We start from the raw sequence: 17,849 nt of genomic DNA, 5'->3' as shown, positions 1-17,849 counted from the left end.
ACAATGGAAGACCCCTTCATTTCCGACCCTGCTCCAGCCAGCAGTCTCCTCCCACAACAACGCGAGTCGCATCGCTATTCCTCCTTCGGCTCTCAGCTTTTTACCCTCAATGCCTCTTCACCGTCGCAAGTGAAGCGTGCCCTCGAAGCCCATCTGGCAGAGACTGAACGACGACTGCAGGATGCGTCGAAACTTGGCACTGCCCTTGTGCAGCAGCAAAAGGAACTTTCCGATAAACTAAAGGAGATTGAGCACCAGCAGGATGAGGGCGAAATTGGTCCGGACTTGCGGAGGAAACTGGCTGATTTGGAGAAGGAATATAATGAAATTGGTCGGGAGACTGCTCGTGTGTCTTTGGGTCCTAAACCTCGGCTAGTGCCTGCTGATGAGGAAGCGCAAGGCTCCCTTTCTCTTGATGGTCGGGTAAGTAACCACTCTTCTGCACAAAGTTCCCTCCCCCTCTTTTCCCTTTTTATTCTTTTTTCACTCTGGTGTTTGGTTGAATTTGATTTAATTCGTCATTTCACATTTCTATGAATGCATATAGACTCTCGGGAGTCCCGCTGTACTCTCGAGTCAGGCTACTAGCTCGCCAACGAAGGTCACTGTGCCGTCGAGGAGACAACGGAATCAACAATCAAGTCGAGTCCACGACATCGAATTCGCGACGGAGATTAGTACATCATTACTTGCTCAAGTCCGTCAACTACAAGGACTCCTCGTGGACCGGGAGGAAACTATTAAGGCTATCAATCTAGAGAAGTCCAGGCTTGAACTTGAAGCAGAAGCTTTTACGCAACGTCTACGCACGCTCGATGAAAGTGAACAGCGTTACAAGGACGAGAATTGGAATTTGGAAACACAAATACAGGAACTCCTTGCCTCTGCCAAAGAAGCTTCTGTGAGAGAGGCTAGGCTAACCACAAACCTGAATGCAGCTACTGCAGAAAACGCCACAGCCCAACGAAAGCTAGATGAGTTGAAACAGGTCAACGAGAAGCTGATTGAAGACAATACGGCTACACAGAAAACCTACGATTCTGAGCTTCATGTTCTTCGACGGATTGTCCATGTTGGAGACACGGAACGGAATATTCTCCAACAGAAAGTGGATGAACTTACCAACCAGAATCAAGAGCTGGCCAAGGCTGTCGCCGCGAAAATTCGACAACATGAGGCAGAGGGTGTTAATGACATCGCGCCAAGGGACAATGATGATGAAATGGATGAGGGTACCCCGGAACATTCACCACCTCCCTCTCCAAATAAAGCTACCCCTCGTCATGGACATTTGGAATCTGAGACTCTGAAAAGTTCCCTATATCATGCTCATCGCATGATCCAGAACCTGAAGAACAATATTCATCGTGAAAAGACCGAAAAGATGGAACTTAAACGTATGCTTCAGGAGGCTCGAGATGAGGTTGAACAGCGACGTGTCGAGACTCATGCACCGTCAAGCGCCAACAAACGTCAGAGAGTAAAACAAGATGTGTTCAAGAAGCCCGCTCGGCCAGAAATGCTTGGTGCCAGGCGCGGTTTTGCGGAAATTGAAATTGGGGAACCAGATTGGGAAGAGCATACCGTCGAAGCAAGTCCCACCAGGAAGTTTTCTGGAAGATTAAATACCTTCCTGTCTTCTGCTCGCTCCCGCAGTGACTCAGTTGATGCAAGCGACGCTTATCAAACCACAAACGAGACGGAAGACGCATTCGAAACTGCAAATGAGCGAGAAACCGCGACTGAAAGTGAGGCTTTCCAAACTGGCGCTGAAAGCCTGGGTGGAAATACCAGTGAAGAGGAGCTTACTGAAACTGAAAGTCGTTCTGGCCCCGCAACTGGTGTCCGCAGTAAAAAACCCACAGGACAGTCCATGACAAAACCTGGCGATCGGACATCCTTCATGAGCACATCGTCGACTTCCGATGAGGATTTTGGTGTGGACTATGAGCGTACGCCCATTCAAGCACTGCAACCACAGCGCTACAGGTTGAAAATGACTCGTGTGCGTGAACGACGTGGGCGAACCTCCGGAGACTCCATGGCCCCTGTGTGCTCTAATTTGAGTGCGCAAAATTCCCCTGCTACTAGCGTCTCCCAAGCACATCCTCCGATTATCCCATCCGGCCAGAGCCTTTTTGCGGAATTGGAGGACCAACTCAATGGTCCAGACAGTGGTAGCGATATTGGAACCCCTCGTTATTCGACCACGGTATCCCAAACATCAACGCCAAATATTTCCAGATTCAATGATCAATGCCGGCCATCCGAGGCGTCTAGCACTTATTCCATCACTAGGGTAATGGTAGATTCGGGTATGATGACGGATTCCTGGCAACCTTCGCAGACTACTCCGGATGTCGTGGCTTCGTTGACGCCCGTTGAAGCAGAGACAACTCACACTAAAATTGCTACGGAGTCTGGGGATGCGACGGAATTTGTTGACTCTGCTACACAGTACACACCGCGGAAGAGTTCGGCAGTTGACATCGGTGATCTTTCTGTTGCTCTTGATACTCCGCCTAAGACAATATGGGATGTACCTGTCACAGAAAAACAACGTCAAGTGCAATCAGATATGCCAGAGTCTCCAATTTTGACTCCGTTGCTGCCATTGGAATTACATATATCGCCAATCCTATCTGAAGAAACCATGCCTGTTGCTCCTACTATCAACAAGGAACAACCGCTGCAGCCAATACCTCAGCTAGATATGTCTTCCATTACCTATGAGGAAACTTACCCTGTCCCTGCCCTTGTGAAGGCTATTACGCCACCCTCGCTCGTCTTCTCACCTATCCAAACTGAGACAACGGAACCACTGGAGCCATCTCTGTCAAAGGCTGTTAAGAAACCAACTCAGCAACTTAAGATCTCGCCGATTTTCACAGCGGAAACAGAACCGGTGGAACCGCAGGTATTGCGTGGAGTGGTCGCACAAACTAAACTATTCGATGCTGAGACTTCGTCAAAGAGACCCAATACTGCAGTCGATGTAAACGAAATTTCGGGCCACAGCATAGTCGGTTTCAACTCGGTGGATGTTGGGACTGATCCAATCTTTCTGATTTCTTCGACTGTAGACAAATCTGTTGGAAGTGCGAATATAGGTGAGGATGAAAAAGAAGAGGATATAGCAGCGCCCTTTGCCAATAATATATTCAGCCAAATTATGCACAGCTCTGTTACACCGCAACCTGCTCAGCCAGTCCCGCACATTCCGGTTGCAACTATAGAGAATTCAGTCCAGACAATACTTACTGCAACCCAGATCGACCAGCTTCTTATCGAGCGCTCCTCTCGTCGTACTGCTGCACCTTCCGTGGAAGCGGGCACAGACGGTAAACAGCTTCAAGCTCTTGTCGAGGGCGCTTCCGGTTCTCTCTCCACGCCTAAGGCAAGGCTTCTACCAAGTACATTGCAGAAGGATACGTCACAGCCTCCGCAGACTGCTGTTAAACGTCCCGGGAGTGCTTGCAGCCAACGACGCGGCTCGATAACGTCCTATCCCCCGCTACCTCCTGACCACAAACAAGCTATTGCTGCTGCAAGCCAGCGACGATCTTTAGATGTCCCCTCCTCAGGAACGATGGGGCCTCCTCTCGTCCCCGCTTCTGCGTTTCGCACTAATGCGCAAAGCAGAACCCGCACGCCAAACGATCAAGCTTCAAGCATGAAGAATGGTGTTACACCCCGTGCGCATACTCGACGCAGCAGCCAAATATCGCGCCGTTCATCGGTATCTTCGTTCGCGTCAGAGCTTGATGTACGGTTCAACATGAATAATGGAGGATATCCCTTTCAGTCTGGTACCGACCCACGCATGATCCAGGCTATCACGCAGACAATGATAGGAGAGTTTCTATGGAAGTATACACGCCGGACCGGTCGGCCAGATTTGTCGAGCAATACCCGTCACCAACGCTATTTCTGGGTTCATCCGTACACTCGAACTCTGTACTGGAGTGATCAGGACCCGCAGTCAGCTGGGAAATCGCAACGTAAAGCTAAGAGCGTTGCCATTGAAGCTGTTCGTGTAGTCAATGACGATAATCCGTACCCCCCTGGCTTACACCGTAAAAGTCTGGAGATCATCACCCCCGGTCGGATAGTCAAGCTCACCGCTTCGACAAGCCAACGGCATGAAACGTGGTTCAATGCTCTTTCGTATCTCCTTCTGAGAACCGCCGGCGAAGAGACTGCGGATAGAGGTGACAATCTCACTCAAGATGACGTGGATGAATTTAACCCATCTTTACACGGCTCATCGCGTCCTGGCGGATCGCGCATGTCCATTGCTTCTCGAACGAGCCGCAACGCACGCACATACTCCGTACAGTATCCGGAACCCACGCTTACAGTGAAACAGCCCGCGATGTCTGGTCGTGCGTCCCCAGCGTTATCCAGCGGCCGCAACTCTACTTCCCGTGTCGATGTGCGCCATGGCTCTGTTTCCCGTCTCAGCACGATGTTTAGGACTTCGGTCATATCCGGGACGCTTTCGAGCCGGCGGAGCAGGTATGACCGTGCGAGTGAGGGTATAGATAACTCCAACGCTGCGGAGCGAGATAGCGCCGAGAATTTAAGACGGCTTATTGAACAGCAGGAGATGGAGGCAGATCTGTTGGAGAATGTGCGGGCCTGTTGTGATGGTATGATTACCCCCCCTTCTTCTGTGAAGTTTTAATTGATTTTTCCAATTGTGGTCGAATATAGCCCTAATTTTTCTCTTTCTACGGTATCAGGCAAGCATGATGTCAGCTCACTGTCTCGAACGAGCCGATATAGCTCGAGAGCTAGCCGTCTCCCCCACAATCATTGATCTTTTTTTTCGATCTGACTTCCTACAACCTGACCGAGTCCCCTCATTCTTACGTTGTCTCTAATCCAATGCGTCTGACGAATTTCCTTGTCGGGATATTTTTCTTCATCTCATTTCCTTCCTGTCTCGCTTGGTGCATTTATTTATACCTGTCGTATCCTATCGATACCATTTTCCATTTGGAAATTCCAAATTTCCACACTTTTTTGGGACACTTGAGGTTCCCCGTACCTGGTCCTTTTATTTCGATATAGGATATTTTGCTTTTGCATGGATTTTATCTGTTAGTTTATTAACCACCAGATCCCGCGACGGATTCCGGAACACATATTGATGGCCATATTTCCCCCTCCACACAAAACTTTCAGCTCTTCTTTCTCTAGTCACGGTTTATTTCTTGTTAATGGCTCCTTTATCTTCCCTTCTCTTTTCTATTTTTACTTGTCATTTTGCCATATCGTCTTTTAACTGTCACCCGTTTCGCTAAACTGATCCTTTTTGATTCTGATTTTCCTTTGTCTCTATATATTGTTACTCTTTTGGAGCCTTTGATGCTACCTATTGCTTACCAGTACGTTCTATTTTCATCTTGTTTCATTTCCTCCCCACAGTTGCAATCATATCAACAACACCTCTAAATCCAGCTTCTTCCCTTACCATGGTTTCTTTTGTCTTTTATCTTCCTCTCCAGAGATGGAAGTCTTTTCTTCGTTTCTGCTAGTGAATACTAATTATACGCCCTCTGTGTTAAGGGGGTTGTATGGATTCTCTGTTCTTGCATGAGTGATGTAGATGTATGGCAACTCATCTGATTAACGGAGGGAAAGGTTTCTGTGGCATAGTATGAATAATTCAAAAATAACCGCTTAACCCGACTCGACCACGAACGTCGCGCACGCAGTTAGGCCATGCGTAGGGCTTTCTTGAGTCAGTTGGTGGAGACAAGGTCAGACTATCCATGATTCGAACGGCTGCCGTTAAAATTGGGAATTCCCAAAAGCTAGACGCCTTTGAAGCTCTCAAAAGTCATATTTATCAGGTAGAAACATCCTTCACTATTGTTACCCTCGGAATACAATAGTGTAGTCAAAATATAGAGCAATTTTTTCTCATCAACCATCTGAAGTCTGAGAGGCATACCGAGGATCTTCGAGAGTCTTCATCGGTTGGCAATTAGGGCTGTAGGCTTAGGAGAGTGGGGTAGAGAGGCAACCACTGAAAAGGAAAAGGCCGGCATATAGAGTATTTCTTCCAAGAATGGCGGCGGGGTTATACATTATCTAAAGTTCAGGGGCATAAAACGCATACATGTTGTCAATTGAACCCTAGTAAAATGATGCATGTTTGGCAGGAAATGCGGGATGAGCGGGATGGGGATGGCGAAGTGGGCAGAATGAAGAATAAAACATCCACTTGATTGCAAGAGGAGTGGATTGAATGTTCAATTAATTGACCAACAACGATGTTGGTTAAAAGTTGAATTCCTTCATAATTCTGCAACGGGCCGGACTCGCTCCACTCCTGGTAGATAGTTATACATCCTCCCCCCATAATTTTTTGCCTCTTTTTTTTACCCCATTTCCTCCTCCTCCTCCATCTTCTTCTTCTTCTTCTTGATCGGAAAAGAAACACGATTAATATTAATATTAAATAGATAATGGCTAACTAGCAGGTTGCCCTGCCCTTTAGTCACCTGTTCTTGCTCTCCATGCTCCATGGAGCCATCTTTACACTGTGAGCCTCGAGGGAAAATATCATCTCAGACAACATACTGCATACAATCGTTTTCATTTTGCCCACTCTCGTCTATCATCCTCCAGAAGTCTCTCTCAAGAATGCCTCTCAAGGAGTCATGAGATCTATCAATCGGATCTTGCTGAACAGGCCTTCCCGCCGTGTTTTACAGCTGCCTTTCCTGCTATGTATCTTCCTCTCAGTGGCTGTAATCATTGGCCATAACCTCAAGGCTCACCAAAACGTATGGTATACCATCTTAAACCCTTATTATCCATCCTATTGTGTGCCCATGCTTTGGCGTGTAAAATTGTCCTAAGCTGATTGAATGCAATCATGATTTTATGTTGTTATTTTAGCATCAGATAAAATCCCTGCAGGAACAGTATCATGAAGAAGCTGGCCAGTATCCTAGGTTAGTCTTTCAATATTGACTGCGTATATTAGCTATTAGGTTTCTCTAAGTTCATGTGCTGACTTCAAATCTATTGGAAAATACAGCGTCTTCAAGAATTTCGTCTCAACACTAACCAGACTCACCGCAACCCCTGAACATTTAAACAATGCATACGTCGTCGATGACCCCCGGTTCGCTGACGTAACGGGGGCTAAGATCCCTAAAATATACAGTCCGTATCCGGACTACCAGAGCCAGGAATGGAACAAAACCCATCGCGGTAGATATTACCCCTGTGAGGGTCCGAGGGGGAAGTTGGTAGCTGAAAATCTGGACGACCAGGTTGGGGCTTATGTGGGCGACCTGAGTATACAAATATTTCCATCAATTGTATATCTAACTGTATACGTACAAATGGACTAACACTCTGCAATAGAATTCCCTAAGCCCATGTTTGGCTCTCATGGAGCTATAGGCCTCAATGAAAATGTCTTCTTTGACCGCTACACAAGATACGGCGCATACGGCTTTGGAGAGAATGAGACGGACGTGAAGAATTGGAAGAAACCATCTCGGGTGAAATGGGATAAAGTGAACTGGGGGAAACTTCAACGGCAGTGCGTCGCGAAAAACGCCGCCAGATTCTATAGTGACGAGTCTCTGTTGGATGACTTGCCGCGAAATTCTTCCAGGCGCCAAATGAAGCTGGAGACACGTACTGCCCTTCTTATTCGCACGTACGTAGGGAAGACATACTCCGATAATGATATGCATGTGATTCGCTCGATGATCACAGAATTGTCACTGCAATCCGGAGGGGAGTACACTGTTTTTCTCCTCCTGCATGTCAAGGATGGGAAGATTGAACTTGATAAGGACGACGTGTATAAGCAGGTTATAAAAGACCACGTACCCAGGGAGTTTTGGGAGATAACCGTCCTATGGAACATCCCTATGGTGTCAAAACGCTACCCAGACCTTGTTCAGATGAGCCTTACTGAGTATGTCCGCTTCCCGTTCCCTTCAACCTTCCTCGACTGCCTAACATAAGTGAATAGCGTCCACCGCGCCCAATGGCTCTCCGTCCAGCACTTCGCCCTCACCCGCCCAGAATTTAACTACATCTGGAACTGGGAACTCGACTCCCGCTTCACAGGCCACCACTACGAATTCGCCTCCAAACTTTCGCAATTCAGCCGCAACCAACCCCGCCGCGGCCTCTGGGAGCGCAACGCCCGCTTCTATATCCCTGCCCTGCACGGCAGTTACAACCATGCCTTCCGCAATTTCACCCAGCAATCTGAAACAGAAACCATATGGGGTCCCATGCCCATTAACCTCAAATCTCTCAGCCCAGAAGGTCCGTCACCACCCGTTCCCTCACCGGAGGAGGACAACTATGAATGGAGCGTAGGCGAAGATGCAGACTACATAGGATTCCTCCCCATCTTCCACCCTATAGGAACTGAATGGGTCATCCGCAACGAAGTCTACGGATACTTGGGTAGTGACACCCCGCGTCGCGCTTCGCTGATCACTCACTCCCGCCTATCCAGGCGCCTCCTCCTCGCTATGGATAGCGAGAATGTCCTGGGCCGACACATGTCATCTGAACTTTTCCCCGTCTCCGTTTCGCTGCTGCATGGCTTCAAGGCCGTCGCGGCGCCGCATCCGATATATTCGGACAGGAATCTGTCTTCCAAAAGTGCAGAGAGGTGGTTCAATCCTGGCATCAATGGGCGGTCGGGGAGTTCGAGTAATAGCCCGTTTGGGTGGAAGAGGGAGGCGAGGTTTCTGGATCTGTCGTGGTATTATCGGGCGAATTTGGCGGGGAGGTTGTATTGGAATTTTTTGGGCTGGGAAAAGGGTTCGACTGGGGGTGCTCTTGTGAGTTATTGCATATATGCGTGGGCTTGTATAATGTTTTGCTAACTGATCTACCATTCTTTTGCTAGTATGAATTTTTGTACGGACGGGTTGTGCTTCCGTCTATACTCTTCCATCCGATTAAGGACGTACACCCGGATGCAAATAGCATGGGGTATAATTTCGATTTTCAGAATTAAGTTAGCGGATTCATTTGTCATAGGTAAAACCAAAAAGAGGTGGGGGGGGTGTTCTAACATGCATCGTAACAGCGCAAAGGAACTTGACGGGGTCAGGTATGATTTATACACATGGGAGGTTTGGTTGGTTGCATATCATAGAGATTCCTTTTGTGCTTGTCCTCTCTCATATATCCCAGTTAGTTGATGCTGGTTCATTTTACTCTTTTTATGTTTCACTGGCATATAGAATCACGTTAAGTGGTAAGGTAAGGTTCTATTGATTTCTGCTGTTAGCCCTCTCTATCTATTATTATTCCTTTCCCATGGATATATATAATAGATGGACGTAAAAAGGGCAAAAACTACCCCCTTTTGTTATTTTATCACTTAACAATGTTTTAGAGAATGGAGTGGGCATGTAATTTTTTTTTTTTTTTTTTTTCTATATGATTAAGTGCCTTGCGAATAATACGCAATGATTTATGTGAGATGTTGAATAACAATGCACACTTTTTGGTATGGTGAATGGTGCTCAAATCCAGAGCCATAATTTCTTTGAGGCGCTATCACCGTCGTTCCCCCTTCGGACATGACCATCTTTTCATATGGCTAACGTTAAATGCTTCTTCATTCGTAGGAAGCAACAGTAAACAGGCTAGCCATCCCTCAATGTTATCGGAATAAGGAGAATTGTTGGAAAGCTGCTTAGATCATATCTATGCGTTTATCACAAAAGTTGGTCTCTGACGCAGCCTCCAACCCCCCTATTTGTTGAGCCGTCAGTTGGCGCAGTTCCTTGCAGCATCAACAGTGGTAGTTGTAGATCCTGGCCCTTTTTATGCTTGCACTACTCCGTACCTCGATGACATATGAGAAGCGTTCAGTTGTTCCATATTATCAGGAAAGCGCAGTCAATGGAATGAGATGCGGAGTTAAAGAACATCTGCTCAACTCTGCAACCCTCATTTCTCATGATGTGGCTGCATTGCCCATATTCTCCCAGCAGATTCAACATCTTCAGAGGGTTGTTTGAAGTAATGTGACTCTCTGGTGCCTCGGAAAATCTTCGGCATTCCGACTCGGCGAACCCGGCAAATCTCGGACAAAGTCACATGTCTTCGGCACTCGTGAAGATTCTCGGCCTATTTTTTGTTGCAGGAATGTTGAATCATGTTTTCAATTGTTCCCCTCAAATTCTGTTGTTTCGACCTATTCGATATGCCATTTCGTACATACGGAACGGATTCTAAAATACGGCATGCCTCATTCCTTTTCAAATAGAGAACACATCGTCGTCTAACTGCTCTTCGTACACGACAATCGGTTAAATATTGGTTCAGTCGGGATATTTGTTTACAGACCTATTTTGGCTGAAAGCCGAACGAGGCACGGCTCGCTTTTGGAGCGGAACGGGAACCAACACCATCCCGCCCGGATTCTACTATTTATCCTTCCTATCTCATACCTGCTCAGGTGGCAGACGAGAGAAAGGTAACATTGAGAGCAAGCACGTCGACGAGTTACATAGCACTCACTGCCTCTAGCCCTCCAGCTAGTTATTCAACCAGCTACCCAGCAATCAGCCTGACGATTGGTTCTCTTGCCATAAAAAAAAAAAAAAAAAGAAAAAGAAAAAACGAGAGCGATTATGGCGTCCAACACCCCTCCCACGTTCTCTGAGTTTGTGCAGAGCGCGGTGGAACCGGGCATGTTGCTTGTTGGGGCAGCATATCGTACGTGATAAAATTTGTGTTGTTTTCTCTCGTCCGTTTTCTCAATCAGCATTTGTGTGTGCTCTTTGAGGGTGGAAAAGCACCCAGTGCGCCGCAGTCTGAGGATGATTAGATTGCAGCAGAAGAAAAAGGGATTCCAGGATAGTTGCAGCATCGTTTCATCCAACTCTTGTCCTGAATTTTACTCTCCTTCCAGTTTCCAAATTCCAAGTCCCCTGCGATTCTCGGTAGGGGATACTGTGTTTTGTACACCATTCTTCTGAAGTCACCCTGTTATGGATCTTCAGTTCAATGCTTACAAAAATACCCCCCTTTCATAATCCCCGTATATGTTATGTATACGTAATGATGATGGCTTAATCCGGATATGCATTCCCCCTTCCTTGAACCCAGATCCATTATGCCGGTCTCTGTCCATATTCCCTATCCATTTGCATTGGGGCACCCATCCCATTTTGCACGGAATTTCTATACACATCCAATATTTCCCGTTTTTTAAAAGAAGAATCAACAGGGCTAACCATATTACTTTACCATCAAGCCCATATCTTCCCCTCTTTGGGGAACATATGCGCTCTATTAGCGATATATTTTATTACTTTTCGCAGAGTTCACTGCCGTTCTCTTTGAGACTATCTTTAGGCGCGGCGAGATTTTAACTCCCGTACTTCGCCCGCAGCAGGTCCGCAGTGAAGCGTTCTCGAGGTTTTGGATCAATTTTTCTGGTTAGTTAGGTTTTTTTTTTTTTTTTTTTTTTCTTTTTGGTGGAGGGGGAACTTACCCAATTTCCTCATCATCAATGAAAAACTAAAAATTCTTCCCTCAACACACATCCACACAGGCTCCCGCGAAAACACAGAACCTCCACGCGTCGGTTCATCAGTTCTAATCCCACCCCTCCTCGCCCAAGCCGACGGCGTCGTCCTCGACATCGGCCCCGGCACCGGCTCGCAAACCCCCTTCTTCAACAACCCAAACCTAATCCGTATGTACGGCGCGGAGCCCTGTCATGGCCTGCACGGCGATCTCACGGCGAAGGTCGAATCGTGTGGGTTGGGCGGTAAGTATCAGATTCTGCCGTGTGGGGCGGAGAGGACGGCGCTGTTCCCGGCGCTGGGGAGGGAGGGGCTGTTGGCAGAGACGGAGACGGATGTGGTTAGCGGGAAGGTGAGGTGTCCGGTGCAGGGACGGGGCATATTTGATACGATTGTGTGCGTGCGCGTGTTGTGCTCCGTGCCTGATCAGCGGGAGACGATGAGGGGGTTGTATGATTTGTTGAAGCCTGGGGGGAAGTTGCTGGTGTGTGAGCATGTTGTTAATCCTTGGTCTTTGCGTTGTGGCGGGAAGGGGAGGAGGGGAAACTTCTTCTCCCGGTTCATGCAGGTTGTTTATATGTTGTGTGGGTGGAAATTTTTTCTGGGTAATTGCCATTTGAATCGGGATACGGCCAGAGTGTTGATGGAGGTGGCTGAAGAGGCTGGGGAGGGTGGGTGGGAGAAGGTGGATATACAAAAGTGGTTTGAGTGGTCGACTTTGCCGTATGTGGTGGGGACTTTGGTGAAGAGGGCGTGAAGAGTTGACAGGAATATTGTCCATTACAAAGCTCGATGTAACAATCTAGAGTTGATAGTTACCTATTGGCACTGCCTTGGATGGATAGCAACAGGGTAGAGATTTATTTGCATCGGTTTTAGACAGAGCATATAGTTTTCCTTGGGCTTTAACTGCTGTCCTACACTTTCAATGCTAGATTAATGCTTTCTTGCTCTGTTCTCTAAATAGTAGGTATATCAAATGCCAATTGCCGAAGTCCCTCATAACCCTCTTGGTAAATAATGCGATCATATCTGGATGTAATGAACAATCAAATCAATCAATAAATAAATAAAAATAAAAAATAAGGAGCAAAGGTTGCATAACATCAATAAGGAGAAGAACAAGGCTAAAATAAGAAAATAAAGAGGCAGCCGGGAACATCCAACCCAACGCTGTCAGTAGTAAGCACTGTTAAATTACACAATAAAAAAGAACAAAACATCCCATGCAACCCTTGCCCCCCCCCCCCCCCCCCCCCAAAAAAAAAAAAAAAAAAAAAAAAAACCACCACCACCACCATTACCCCAACATCATTGTCATGGACTGCAAGTTCCCACCACCAACCACCTTTCTGCCCTCCGGCTTCGGCCGTCCAGCGGGCCACCAGTCAAACAAATCAAGCGCCTCCTCAGTCCACGGGCCCTGATCCTCCTCCTCAACATCTACGCATGTGGCAACATGCTGGTTCCGTTTCGGAGCCAGGAGGCTCTGTCGCATGCGAGGGGCTGGGTCTGTCGCCAAGGTAGTTCTCCCTCGCACAGACGATGTGTCTGGGAGGGACTTTTGGAAGGATTTTGAAGGGGCAGCAGGGCCTAGCGGCGGTGGTGGTGGTGATGGTGCTGCTGCTGCTGCTGTTGCTGGTTTGCTTCTTTCAGCTATGGTGGGGAGGGAGTCGGAGCGTTGTGTCGTTGGATGTATTCGTGGTGGTGGCGCCGGTGGTGTGGGTTCTGATGTATTTTTAGCTGTTGCTGGTGATGGGGTGATGTCTGAGTGGTTCCGGACCAAGGGTCGATGGGTGGATAGAGGTCTATTATCAGGGGGTCTGGGGGGAGGGGTTTCGGTAGTAGGAGAAGTGGTAGGAGAGACGATAGTGCATTGTGCACTTTGAGGCGCAGGAGGTGCAGGGTTGGGAGAAGACCCCCTCTGGTTACTGGTTGTAGAAGCCACTGGCAGCTTTTGGACACTTGGATTGAGGAATCGGTTTATGGATTTGGTACTTTGAGACGATGGTGGGGGGTCGGCTTCTAATAGGGCGTGCAGAGTTGAACTTGACGGTACAAAGTGTAGGGTGTTATTTGCCTCTGCGGTTGACAGGAAAGCAGCCGGCTTGACGGTATGGACAGGGGAAGGGATATTTTCGGCTTCAGCGGTTTCAGCAGCGCTATCTTCAAGTACCAATAGGGACTGCTTATCCCCTCTTGATTTTTCGCTGTCCTGTCTCTCCGTTGAGTGTTGGACGGCTTGCGGCGGGAGTAGGTCCTTGTACAATAATTTCCTACGAGGCTTCTCAATGGCTATCCGTAGAGTATTGAAGGATCCGCTCGAGTTAGTTAGATCGATGACGGTCTGTGATTTCGTCTTCTCGCCCCTCTCGCCCCCTTTTGTTGTACCTGCGGTACTCTTTGAACTAGATTTGGAGGCAGCGGACTTGTCACAAGCTAGATCCCTTGCTGGCTGAAAGCAGGCGTATGAGCTTGAGTCACGAGGCGGGTTCTGCCATGATGATCTATCAGCGTCATTTCCTCGCTCACGGGCGTCTTGTCTCTGCCTCTTTGGAGCCCGTTCAGCAGTGGCCGCAGCACCATCGTTTAGACGAATGATCTGATGGCGTTCTTCATAGGGTGACCTTGCGGGTAGCGCAACCCTCCCAATTGGCGTCCGTTGAATTCCCAACACCTCATTCAGCGACTTCAGCCGTCCCGACGAGTTTGGAGACGTATTACCATTCGAACCACCAGCGCCCCTTGCTGCAGAGGAAGTCGAAACATGTTTTCTCTTACTCAGCAACTCTGTTAAATCCGTCTGGGTTCTTTCAACACACTCGCAGACCTGCACGAGGACACCGCGTTCCAGCTCCAGCTCATCACCATCATTTAACTCCTCGCCATCGCACCAATGGAGATCTCCAACGAAGATACCCTGAGTATCATAGACCATGACGCGTTTGTTGAAGGAATGGAAGCGCAGGAAGCCATCTTGCCATCGTTTTGCCTTGCGCCTGAGATCATGGGAGAATAGACAGCGGAACCTGCTAACAGGGGCGGAGTTCTGGGTGGTAGCTGACGGATCAGAACTGAGGTGGAATGCAGCAGAGGATTTCATTTTGGATGCAGGCCACAGAGTGACATCTCCAAAATTATGATGCGGCTGGCTAGAATCATGACCATGGCTTTAACTTAGCATTGTCTTCCTACTTGATCCATTGGTATTGAGAGATATATCTAGTTATACCTGAGTTCCTGGGTATAGTTCTGTATAGTTCTCTGCTGTGAGCATCAACATTTGTCTTTTGGATGGGGTGAGTCGCAGAGAGAGATGATGCTGATTCAGCACCCTCACCGGAACACGTGCACCTTCAGAATCAGCACCATATAACTAGTTATTAGTTATAGAATAACATAATTCAGTCTCTTCTGCCCTATGGCAACCGACCCACGGGCTCTGCCGGTGTAGCAATACGCAACTCATTTTGCCTCATTTGTAAGATAGCTACTAGATAGGTAGTCGCCTACGGGCGTAGCTCTACCCGCCCTATAGTTCGACGCGGACTCTACTAGATCACGTGGCCTTAAGGCACGTGGACTAACCAGGCGTTAAATAAAAACACACACACACACACGCACACATACATAATTCAGTCACCAAATGTTCAATTGAATAAATTGTAATTTATATTTCCAACACTCAACAATAACTAATTATTAAATTAAATAACACTAGGGCATTAGTATGCCCATGAGAGCCAGTGACTACACCATGGTGAAACTTGTGAGGATGCTGCTGAGACTAAAGATAGAGACTCTGACAGATATGTTGCCTAATAAGCTGTTCAACTGCCTCTGCAGATGAAATAATAAAAGCCTGAGATTTCTGTCTAGTTAAGCCTTTTCTATGTTAAATATGATGCCTGGATTCTCTTATAGTTTGCTTCTTTTTCTCATTATCATAGTGTGCAGTCCAGCACCTATGACAAAGAAAACTACAGCTAACATAATCAATAAGTGAGTGAACCATATAAGTGAGTGAACCACTTCCCACTCTTTATACAATGAGAATGTCTTCAAAGCCTCAACTATAAAGAAAAACTAGCAAATTACATTATAAATTATTTTCTATACACTTAGAGCATGTACAGGCAATATGCTCAATAATCCCACAGACACTACATCATAGAGCTGCATGTTTTTGTGATTGTATTTCAGCAGTCTCAACCACCCCCTGCTCCCATTCATTGATCCTTCATACACAATTCAAGCCCTCTTCAACCCCCAAAGCACTCTCTTGAGCTATATATATACAGCTTCTTTCTCACTTTCTCTTTTATTTAGCATTTTAAGCTCTTAACTCTCTGTTTTCAGCTGCTAGAATAGCAACACTGTGCATTGTCATTTGACATCTCTTGTTCAGCTGACTTAGAGCATGATTGGTTGGACTGAATGGGCTCTATGTACAATGCTTGATATATTCTTTAACTTTCTCAGCCTGCTGCTTCAATTGGTGTATATTATGTGGTATGACTGTCACCCAGAAGGCCTGGGAGCTATAAGATGTTCCTGAGGGGGTAAGAGTATGCATCATGATATTAAACTGTGAGAGAATCTGCTCAGAATCATATAGAACCAGCTCAGCAGCTCTAAAGCTGCTCTTAATGTTGCTCTCAGTCAGGGCCTGCATCTGAACTGCAGAATAGAGACTCAGAAACCTCTTCTTGTCAATATGATTGATCTCAAGCCACATCTGATTTTCCACCTGCTCTCTGTATGCAGTTTTCAGAGGTGAGAAGCAGCCAACATTCAATAACTGAAGAAGATGAGAGAAATGTGGTGGCATGTAGAGGGCAATGATCTGATTCTCAGTGCAAAATTGATCAAATCCAGCTGAGGCATGGCTTCAGTGCCAGTCTAGAATCAACAATTGATATCTGTCCTTCATACAGAGTAGAGTCTTCTTGTTGAACATCTCTTTCAGTCAGTACAAGCCCAGCTGATTAGTGATTCAGTCATTCTCACTGACTTCAATCACTCAGTTGTGTGGTAGCCCTTCTGTCTTATACCAGCAGGATTGATGCATCTTTTCTTTGAGAATAATCATTATATGCAAAGCCCAGCCAGTTGCATTGACTTCAACAATAACAGTCACTCATTCCTGATCTCCAGACTGTACAAACTTGGAATTCTCAACTCTTTCAAATTCAGTCATCACTCTGACAGTCTCAATTATATCCATTTGAAACTCTGTCTCATCAAAGTTGTAGATATCATCTTCCAGAATCCCATACTTTGCAATAGTGTTTCATATGAACCTAAACCACTCATGGATAACCTCAGAATCCTCATATAGAGCCTGCTAATGATCATACTTGTATGAGAACTTGGATTTCAACTCATCATGATGCTTGACAAAGTTTCATACCCAGCATTCACCTACTGTGGGTGAAGGGTTAGATCCTTGACTGGTAAGAAGGAGATTGATCATTTCTCATATAGCTGCAACTCAGAGAGGCTGACCTCACTCATCCATGGCCAGAATTCATTGAACAAGAGATTCTTCCTCTGTAAAATTAAGTTTCCAGTTCTTTGAGAAAGTGTCAACACGTGCTGTACAACCATGTATGTGATAAGTTAAAGTTGCATAAGAGACTTCATATAGCTTTGCTGCAGCTCATACACTTGAAATTTGATCATTTTTAAGTGCTTGAATGGCTAAAAGAAGCCTTCCTTCCTGAGTAGAGGCTTTATTTCTTTGTGTGGTTGACATTTTTGATGCAGAGCATTTCTCATTATATGAAGGGTGTGAAGTTGGTTCGCTCACTTATATGGTTCGCTCGCTTATTGATTACGTTAAAACCTCAGAGTGAGATTGTTACTAAAGAGTGACTAATATCCGTATGCCGCGGGTCGGAAGTTCGGGTTCAACAAGGCAACCCCCTTCGGGCGGGCGGGACTGTTGAAGCCAACGGGCCCCCGTTCGTTAGTTAACGCCTTAACGTGCATTCCCAGTTCCCACACCGGGGCCACTGCTGGCTGCTGGCTGCTGGCTGCTGGCTGCTGGCTGCAAACCCCGACTGGACCGACGGAGCCCGTACGCCGCTGCTCGGTGGCCGGCTCTGATTCTCCCCCACTTGAAAGATTGGGTCTCAAACAAATCCATGCAGTTGTTCAGATGCTTATGTCCTCTCGAGCTGAGGACAGAAACAGTCTTCCTACCATTCAGCGTAGAAATGATGGCACTTCATGTCAGCTGCTAGTTTAGCTGAACATGACACTGAAGGTAACCAGTCAGCGGCTGTCTCATCATTT

General features: G+C 46.9%; 4 protein-coding genes across 4 annotated transcripts; 3 read left to right on the top strand and 1 right to left on the bottom strand.

Annotated features, from left to right (window-relative positions):
* Positions 1 to 3: 3 nt before the first annotated feature.
* On the top strand, positions 4 to 4,822 carry PADG_02680 (uncharacterized protein; the record flags this gene model as incomplete). Its single annotated transcript, XM_010760261.1, has 3 exons — positions 4 to 423; positions 548 to 4,652; positions 4,746 to 4,822. The coding sequence occupies 3 exons, from the start codon at positions 4 to 6 to the stop codon at positions 4,820 to 4,822; spliced, it is 4,602 nt and encodes a 1,533-aa protein (XP_010758563.1).
* Positions 4,823 to 6,674: 1,852 nt separating this feature from the next.
* PADG_02679 (uncharacterized protein) lies at positions 6,675 to 9,019 on the top strand (the record flags this gene model as incomplete). The annotated part of the gene is made up of 6 exons (XM_010759780.1): positions 6,675 to 6,800; positions 6,916 to 6,971; positions 7,058 to 7,320; positions 7,390 to 7,954; positions 8,012 to 8,840; positions 8,909 to 9,019. 6 exons carry the CDS (start codon positions 6,675 to 6,677, stop codon positions 9,017 to 9,019), a joined length of 1,950 nt encoding a protein of 649 aa, XP_010758082.1.
* Positions 9,020 to 10,649: 1,630 nt separating this feature from the next.
* Positions 10,650 to 12,306, top strand: PADG_02678 (uncharacterized protein; the record flags this gene model as incomplete). The annotated part of the gene is made up of 3 exons (XM_010759779.1): positions 10,650 to 10,734; positions 11,343 to 11,459; positions 11,576 to 12,306. The coding sequence occupies 3 exons, from the start codon at positions 10,650 to 10,652 to the stop codon at positions 12,304 to 12,306; spliced, it is 933 nt and encodes a 310-aa protein (XP_010758081.1).
* A 543-nt stretch (positions 12,307 to 12,849) lies between these two features.
* On the bottom strand, positions 12,850 to 16,380 carry PADG_02677 (uncharacterized protein; the record flags this gene model as incomplete). Its single annotated transcript, XM_010759778.1, has 3 exons — positions 12,850 to 14,697; positions 14,782 to 14,903; positions 16,002 to 16,380. The coding sequence occupies 3 exons, from the start codon at positions 16,378 to 16,380 to the stop codon at positions 12,850 to 12,852; spliced, it is 2,349 nt and encodes a 782-aa protein (XP_010758080.1).
* Between the last annotated feature and the right edge of the window lie 1,469 nt (positions 16,381 to 17,849).

Source organism: Paracoccidioides brasiliensis (assembly GCF_000150735.1).
Source record: "Paracoccidioides brasiliensis Pb18 unplaced genomic scaffold supercont2.3, whole genome shotgun sequence".
In the NCBI taxonomy this organism is placed as follows: domain Eukaryota; kingdom Fungi; phylum Ascomycota; class Eurotiomycetes; order Onygenales; family Ajellomycetaceae; genus Paracoccidioides; species Paracoccidioides brasiliensis.
Note: the sequence above shows the minus strand (reverse complement) of the source record. Positions and strands in the feature narration are given on the sequence as shown.